The 9509-nt window shown below is 44.7% G+C and overlaps 1 protein-coding gene across 1 annotated transcript; it reads right to left on the minus strand.

Moving 5' to 3' along the window:
- Window positions 1–3738: 3738 nt before the first annotated feature.
- LOC308289325 (26S proteasome non-ATPase regulatory subunit 7-like) lies at window positions 3739–4713 on the minus strand (the record flags this gene model as incomplete). The annotated part of the gene is made up of 1 exon (XM_080731002.1): window positions 3739–4713. One exon carries the CDS (start codon window positions 4711–4713, stop codon window positions 3739–3741), a length of 975 nt encoding a protein of 324 aa, XP_080587128.1.
- Between the last annotated feature and the right edge of the window lie 4796 nt (window positions 4714–9509).

The following is a 9509-nucleotide window of genomic DNA, read 5'->3' on the forward strand; positions in this document are numbered from 1 at the left end:
TCTGAAAAGAGCCTATAATCTTGATGATTTCTGACGAGTTCCCTCCCAGCTATATCGGTTTTATTTATTTGAGATACTGTCACACATGTGGATTGTCACCTTTTGTGTGTGATTGTGAGAAGCAGATGTGACTCCTATAGACTTTATTGTGTTTTTATCTTCCTCGCGTGTATTTTAATCCACATGCGTGATGATGTGTGGGTTATTTGCAATTCAAATTCACCCATCGAAATAAAATCCTGTCTCCCATCGCCAGTGATGGAAAAAGTACTTTACTGAAGTGAAAGTATCAATACTGCAGTATAGTAATATTCTGTTAGAAGTAAAAGTCCGGAATTTAAATGTACTTGGGTAAAAGTACAGAAGTATTGGCATCAAAATGTTCTTAAATTGGTACTTAAGTATACAGTACCTAAGTAAATGTACTTAGCTACTTTACACCACTGCCCATCGCCCTGTGCCTTTTTTTCGTACATACTGTACCACACCAAATTGTTGTTATCATTACATTTTTGCACTGTGGTAGGGCTACACACTACACCCATATCCATTTGATTATTTGATTCAGCAGTTCCTTTTGTGTTTGATTTGGGCTGCGTATGTGGCGGAGAGAGTCGCAGCCCCAGCCTGAAGACTCAAAAGTCTAGTATCTGCTCTCGTTCCATAGGGATATCCCTTTGGAGTAATGGTTAAGATATTGGACTTTCACGTGGGAGACCCGGGTTCGAAGCCGGGTGGGGAGGTTCAGATCACCTCCGTTACATTGGTGCCGTGACCCGGATCCGGGCTTCCCCGTAGGAGGAGGTCAAAGGGGGGTGAGTGTGGCGGAGAGAGTCGCAGCCCCAGCCTGAAGACTCAAAAGTCTAGTATCTGCTCTCGTTCCATAGGGATATCCCTTTGGAGTAATGGTTAAGATATTGGACTTTCACGTGGGAGACCCGGGTTCGAAGCCGGGTGGGGAGGTTCAGATCACCTCCGTTACACGTACATGGGCTGACATTGGAGCTCTTATGTTGTCACCATAATAAACGGTGGTCAATTACAAAAACAAGCGCAAGATGCTCAAGCACAGATTCAAATAGCTTTGCCTGCTTTGCCTCTGTTGTGATAAACCTATGAACTCTAGAAACCCTAGTCTGGACACAGGCAAATATTCTGCAGAAATGGATGATCCACATCAGCGAAGATCCGGTCAACAGATGAACTTGACTCCTGCAGTTGTTGATCACTTTCATTTGTACTTATTTTATAATCTCTTTCTCTCCATCAATGGCTACGATTGACAGGTGCATTATGTTCAATATTGTATATTTTGTGATAGATGAAAACATGGTTGCGACCGTCAGGTTGCAAGTTACTATGAAAAGCTCCACCGGCTGTTCGTTCGTCTGTCCGTCTGTCTGTCCGTCACGTCACACTTTTGCCCATACTCTTATCTCTGCCACCCTAACCCTAACCCTAACCCTAACCCTGACTTCTCACATGGCCCTCTTCTAGCGCCACCATCAGGCCGATCTTTGCAAAACACATTTCTGGACACTGCTCCTACAGATTTTGGCCTACAATCACGCAAAGTGGTACACAGTATCTCTAAAGTCTTGTCATCAACATGGATCTGTCCCATGTTCCATATTCCCCCCCTGATTGGCTACGATTGCCTTCTAAAGTTTGTGTATGCGACGTGGCGGTCGCTTATCTCCCGATTAGGGAGTCTTACTCAGGGACGTGCTGGCCATTGGGAAAAGCGGGACAACTCCCGAACAGCCAGTCCATTCCCGGCCTGTCCAGGCCGGCCATTGAAAAAAATGGCCGGCCCTCACAGTAAATATAACCCACTGGCTTACTCTGGATCACATTGTCTCTTAGCTGATCTTTGATCTTATCCAGGTCCGACCCCCCGACCACCCCGAGACGAACCCGACTCGCCAACCTCTTCAGGAGCTCAGCAGTCACGCGCTGTCTTGCTGCGGTGAGCGTCTCATCTACATCAAACAGACAGAGTACACTACTGTCCAACATCGCTTCACACATTGTTTATCCTTCTTTCTTTCTTTTCTGCAGGTCTTACAGCGTCTTATGTTCTAATGTTCTTTTTATAACGCGGCACTGAAGACGTCAGCTGTCTTATGTTCTAATGTTCTTTTTATAACGTGGCACTGAAGACGTCAGCTGTCTTGAACAGTGTTTGTATGCATGTATGTATCCTCCCACCCAAATATTGAGTTTTTGAAGCTGTGAAAGCCGCTTCCAAGGAGTGGCTTTGTGTGTCCTGTACATGTCCATATATGGTCATTCCAGTCCAGAATTAACAGGCTTTGTCTGTATAGATCTAGAACACAGAATGTATAGATCTAGAACACAGATTTCATAGCTCTAGAACACATAGAAAAAAATTCACCACTTCACTTTGAACCGAGGTTTGATTTTTACTTTATTTGCCCACATATAGAGAGGACTGATCAATATAGCATGACTCCAGACTGGTCTCCAAGAACTGATGTCATATTGGTGACGTCAGCCTTGACCAAATATGGAGTTCTATATGGCTTCCCAGTATTCTGATATCAGGCTTCGTAGCCCAAACAGACACACTGTACACATGTCCTTCAAAAATGTGCACATTTTGCAACTTTCTATCTATATCTATAGATATAATTTGGGAAGCCACACCAATTACAGGGAAGCCACACCTGTTATAAGATGTGTTCTCATCAACGCAATACACGATATGGGTCCCTAACAGTACACTTTGTTCTAACTCAAGAGCAAAGTCAACACCACAGATTCTATTTACCAGCAAGACCGTGTAACACCAGTAGCCGACTAGATTGTTCTATACAGGTATCCTAACAACACAACAGAAAGATGACAGTAATACAAAATAAGCATAAAAATATGAGTAACAAGACAAAACATCCTGTGCCTGTGCAGTATCAAATGCACGTTCTGAGCATCTGATCAGGATTCCCGCAGTTGTTTAATCTTGTTTAGCAATTTTTAGTTGTTGTTTTTGTTGACAGCTGCAGGGGAAAATTATTTCCAAGTTTTGAACCCAGGGCTGTGAGGCAGCCCCAGCACTTACCATGTCTTCATCAGACAGCCCGTTACCAGGATGATGTTTGTCCTTCATTATTCTTTTTGCCCTAAACAAGCATCTTCTCTCAAATTATAACATCATAGATGACACCGCTCCCCATACAGAACATTATTTTAGCGGCATACCCACATACATAAAGCTGAAGGGGGCATAATCTGAGAGGAAGATGTGATTTCATCATTTTAGGGTCAAGGCCACTTGGCGTTGTCCATTTTTTGAGGGCTCAAAGGCCAAATGTCATGGCCGGAAGGCCATCAAATAACGATTTTAGTCCATTGAAACAATGAATAGAATTTAAGGGTTACATTTAATATGTAGAATATCTGCTGTGACAAATAAATGGGTATTTACAATCTGATGCTCAGCCCTGCACACATCAAAGATACTGGATTGGTGTAAAATGTGGACTCAACAAGACACTGGTGTCTACATAACAAGAAAGAGACATTGGTGTCTACATATTGACAAGACAAGAGACAGAAGTACAGTGAGTCAGCTGGGCTGGGGCATTAAGGCCACAGTGGCCTCAGGGCATGCCATTTTTTGGAGGGGCACAAGGCCAAACTGAGGGGCAACGGCGGCCATGGCCTCCATGGCCTCCGTGAAATTCCTGCCCTGGTAACCACAAAAGGTGATACTCATTATTTCTTCTCCTCTTTGATGGTGGTATCCCCTTTCTCTTTCTCCTTGTTGTCCTTCTTGTCCATGTCAACTTTCTTCTCCTTCTTGCTCTCGTCCTTCTCCTGTCCCTCCTTTCTCTCTGCGTCTCGGTTGGAGATCTTGTTGTTGATCAGGTTGTGCAGAGCCACCACTGAGCGGATGAGAGAGGCCACGTAGACGACCAGCATCTGGTCGTTGGTCTTCAGGTAGAAGGCTTTGGTGAAATCCGACAGATTCACGTCCGGGAGCAAGTTGAAGACGTCCTGCAACTGGTAGACAATCTGATGGTTGATGGGCAGTTTGCCTGCGGCCACTCTCTCCAGGTAGGATCTGATGTCCAGCAGCTTGGAGTGAAGCCCCTTCAGGCCATGCACCTGGGTGGTGACACGCTGGGACAGCGTGCCCACCGTTGTGTCCTTGATGTCCCTGAGCAGGTGCTCAACTCCTACTTCCTCCGCCTCTTCTGCTCCGATCTCACTGGTGATGTGCTCGAATGTCTTTGAGGTTGGAGTTCCGTCATCGTGCACCTCCTCCACCGATATGTATGCTTCTGTGGGCAGGCCCAAGTCCTTGGGCTTTACGTCAATGATGACCAACACTGAGTTTGTGCAGTACTGCTTGACCAGCTCATTGATCGCAATGTCGTTCTTGTGTATCTTTGGCCCCGTGTGGTACCAACCAACTATTCTTTCTCTGGCGTTGACCTTCTTGAACATGCCATACATGTTCTCCAGGTAGTCATGGTCCAAAAACCACACAGAGTCATCCTTGTCGTCCTCGTCAAATGGAACAGCGAAGCTGTTTGAAACGTCCAGGACCTTCTTCTGCCAAGACCCAAGAAGAACACCGACGACCCGTTTCTGGTTTCCAACTTTGCCTATTCTGTTAAAATGGTCGACCACACTGAGCAACACCAGTGGGTGAACAACCACGTTTTCCACTGATAAGTCTGGCATTTTAGGTGCAGGACGCAAAGCCACCAATATATTCTTTAGTGTTCCGAGTCTGCTCCTTCTGTTCTGTTCTGCAGATGGGAAGAGAGAACTGATGTCACACCAGGCCAACAGAGGTCGTGTTGCTAAAAGAAGACTATGTAGGTGTCACCAGTATTGCGAAGAAATGTTCAAGGAGATTTCTGCAGTGAGATAGATTTCTTTGCTAAATGAAATTTTTTTGTATGACATTTCCTTTTATAGCAAAATTACTGTGCATGGTTGTGATGATGACATCGTGATGTCACACACAATGACGTTAGTCAAACTGACTGGCTCTGCAAAAAAATATCATTTAGAAAAATGTGCAAAGTCATGGCGCCGGGGGCAAGTTGTGGTTACACCTGATTACCTGGCCATACCCTAGCTTTTGCTGAACTGACGCCACTGTAGGCTATATAATTGCGACCGAAGGTCGCATATACTCTGAAAAACCGTGTCGCTTGAGTGTCCTTCCTTCCTTCCGTAACCTCTGTGATGTCAGTGTGATGTCAGCGAGTTGTGACATCACTTCCTGTACGGGGCGGCTACACGAAATGTGGATAACACTATATATGGAGATAGTCCAGTCCATCATGTCATATGGGACTACCGTCATAGACAGTAGCCAAAAGAGAAGGATACACAAGACTAAGAAAGACAAAAAAAGGAGGAAGAGGATAAAGATACCAAAAGGAGAGAGAAGAAAGGGTGGATGAGGTACAATGTGTCTCAGAAAAGAAAAGGAGGTGGCAACGGGGGCGGCTAGATAAAGTTATTAGGCCTGGATCGGACTTTAAGTCGACGTACAGGATTCCAGAAGTGTAGCGCTTATTCGCTCTTGTATCAAACTAGTACTCGAAACGTTCTTAGAATTTAATATATATTAAATTCGGCTGTGAAAAAAAGAGAAGAACAAAAAAGAAAAAAAGGAGGAGGAGGATAAAGATACCAAAAGGAGAGAGAAGAAAGGGTGGATGAGGTACAATGTGCGGTATCCTCCTTGTCAAGCTCGACGTTGGTCATTTGGACCTATACATGGAGAAATGGAGTGAACCTGTTTGGCCTAAACATGGAGATGTGGTACAGAATGACTCATATATGGGCATAAAAAGTATGTCATGTGACATCACTTCCTGTACAGACAGTCAGACAGACAGCCATTGACTCCGGCCTAACAATGGCTACTGTCTATGACGGTAGTCCCATATGACATGATGGACTGGACTATCTCCATATATAGTGTTCTCCACATCTCCATGTTTAGGCCCTATCGCTCACACCCTAGGTGGGTTGGCGACAGGGCCTTTCTGTGTGGAGTTTGCATGTTCTCCCCGTGTCTCCTAGGGTTGATACCCTCACAAAAACATGAACAAACTCCCCCCAGAATGATAACAACTAGAATTGTCAGAGAAATGCTGTGGTTGGCCAAATAGTCAAGAATTGGCGCATGTCACCCTGAGGTCGCATTCCACCCTCAGGTGTCTTACTAGTATCAATAGACAACCACACTTGCAATTACTGGTGTACTGTACAACAAAATGTGCTATTTTGCTGCCCCAGTGCTTGGTGTGTATGGAGTGCAACTGTAGTTCCATCCCATCTTTCTCAAGTACAAATATGTCTATATAAATTCAAGAGGCACCACTTTCCATTTCGAATTATGTTCCAAACACATCCAGACATTCACTGTTTGAATTAATTGAGTTTCTCTCAAAATGCAAGCCTCTTATCTGTGATATTTCAACCTCGGGATCATGTGGCGTCTGTCTGCTTCATTTGCATGACTGATATGGCAACATTCACCTTGTGTTTTCCATTAATGATGGAACTGTTTTGCATATCGAGCTATTGCAAGAGATGAACAGGTGTTACATTGTATTTGTTGACAGCAGAGCACGCGGGCAAGAGCACTTCACAGGTCAAGGTCTGATTTTTACAACACATTATGATCTAACATGATTTGTGTGATGATTAATATGTATAAGTAGATTAGTATTATGTTTAGATTTGTATTAGTATTATGGTCGTTGTCGGGTGGAAACCTTGTATGTCCAAACCGTTTGTTTTGTATTTATCATTTTTAAAATGATTTAAACTAGTGAAAAGAGCCGATCTACAAGCACACAACGCCTCGCACCGCGTGTGTGCTTGTGAATCAGCTATTTTCAGCTGAATCAGCTTTTGGATCAGCTAATTTAATAAAACGCACGCACCTCGAGCCACCCAGCGGCCACCGCAGACACAACACGGAAATAAGCGGCGGTCGAGTTGGATGCGTTTTATTTCATGACTTCGAGTTGGATGCGTTTTATTTCATGACAAAAATATTGTATTTTACAGAGTGGGTGGGGTGCTGAAAGGCTTCCCACCGCAGAGAATAGACTTTCAACAACGCAAAACTACCTTTGGTTTGGTGAGTAGTGAAGTAGTTTAATTTATTTTGACTGAAGTTGAGCCCTCGTAGGGGTAGATAAATCCTGGTCTAGTCTTTTAGTCAGCGGCCTGTCTGACGCTCTAGACCAGAGCTACTAAAGCCCTTGCATTAAGCTGTCCCCGATGGTGGTCCTTGAAAATACGTTTTGGGAAACCACTGTACTAGTGGACTCCTAATGTGACATCGTGACATAGTAAATCAGTGTCATACTGTACATATTCCGTCTACGGACATATTGATGAGCCCTGGTCGAAAGGCGAACAAGCTCACAATTCACCCTTTGTCAAGTCCCACCCGTTGTCCCCACCCCTCTTCACACCCATTGGTTGCTGTGTCTTGGTGGGACACTTGGTGGGACACTCCATCCACTACCATTTTAATTCAGTTGCTTCGTATTGTGATTCTGTGTATTCAATTCTAATTTCAAACTTGGTTTCAATAAAATGGAGCTGCTCGGTGGTAGTGACTCAGCATGTTTTTAAATGTTTTTATTTCTCCAAAAAATATGTTTCAGCAAATTCAACATAAAAAAGGCAGAACCAGGGCGGGACAAGGCAGATAGAGACTGCTGGTTGGTCAGTCAGGGACCAATCAGATAAAGGGAGAATTGTGTTGCCTCCGCGACGCATGGAGTGCTTGCTGCACGACGATGAAGTACTTTATGAATTAGCTTGTACTCTTCAGACAATTGTCAACAATACAATGATCTTTTAATGCACTCTTAGAGTGTTTTGGTTGAAGTGCCCACACACACACACAGACACACGCGTGCACGCACACACACACACACACACACACACACACACACACACACACACACACACACACACACACACACACACACACACACACACACACACACACACACACACACACACACACACACACACACGGTATGCATGCACGCACAAACACGCACAAGCACGCACGCGCACAATCACGCACAAGGGGGGATGAGAGACAACCATCTCAGTCTTAATTGAAAGATGTAATCTTGCAAATGGAAGCCATGAAACATTCAGTGTGTGTGTGTGTGTGTGTGTGTGTGTGTGTGTGTGTGTGTGTGTGTGTGTGTGTGTGTGTGTGTGTGTGTGTGTGTGTGTGTGTGTGTGTGTGTGTGTGTGTGCGTGCGTGGTCTCCGGAGACTAACTCTGAGACAGTTGAAAAGAAAAAAAAAAAACTCTGGTGGCCTCCCTCCTCAACTCTCTTCTCATCTTCTATCCTTCCTTCCTCCCTTCCCTTCTTTTCTCCATCCCTCCATTCCCAATCATCCTCTCCCTTTGTATCGACCCCCCTTTGATGCACCTCATTCTTATGCTTTAGCCTCCGCTCTCCTCCTCCTCTCATCTCCTTCCCCCTTCCTCTTAAGCTTCTCAACTCCCTCATCTTTCTCTCTTGTACTTTTACTCCACTACATTTATTTGAAAACTTTAGTTCCTAGTCACTTTTCAGATAAAAAAATTATATTATAATTATTATAATATTATAATATTATGGGAGCGTTTCGCTGTTTCTACGTGTCATCTTTTCGACACCCAAACCTAACCCTAACTAACCCTAACCTCCATGGGTCGCTAACCCTCCCGACGCTCCGTTGTCGAAATGATGGTCGTTCGAAAGAGCGAGATTTCCCCACACCTATGGCTGTTTGAAAACAGCCGATCTAAGGGCTCACAACGCGTCTCACGCGACGCGTTGTGAGCTTGTAGATCTGCTATTTTCAAACATTTTTGTACGTAAGCCATTTACCATGAGAGGGAGAGGGTTGTTGGCTGATTTACCACTGTTTCAGGGTTGTGGCACGAGGCGAGGCCGAGTGCCACAACCCTTTTTTTCTTTTTCAAAAATAGCAGATCTACAAGCTCGCAGCGCGGCACTCGGTGCCGCGCTGTGAGCTTGTATATCTGCTATTTTTCAATAGTTAAAGCATTAAAATAACGGTTAAAGTGGTTCAAATCTAACGCGACTCGGGCGCGTTCCAGGTATTTGAGAGTTAATTGTTTCTGCAACACCCACCCGTTGTCCCCCGCCTGACGGCATTACTGTTTCTGCCTGACAGCAATGCCCCCCCCCCCCGCTCTCCCTCTATCTCTCTCTCTCTCTCTCTCTCTCTCTCTCTCTCTCTCTCTCTCTCTCTCTCTCTCTCTCTCTGTATAATTAATGATTCACTGCAGAGCAGACGGTCATTTTGTTCAATCTCTTACAGTTTCCTACACATACTGCACGGTTGGACCTGAGAACGGTGTTGCTACAGTATAGGTGGGCGCTACACTGTGTAGGGTTTCATTATCCACCTGAGAGCCAACGCAATGCTCACACAATAACTGTGGGAGCACAATAACTG

This window comes from Nannobrachium achirus (assembly GCF_963921795.1).
Source record: "Nannobrachium achirus genome assembly, chromosome: 8".
Taxonomy (NCBI): domain Eukaryota; kingdom Metazoa; phylum Chordata; class Actinopteri; order Myctophiformes; family Myctophidae; genus Nannobrachium; species Nannobrachium achirus.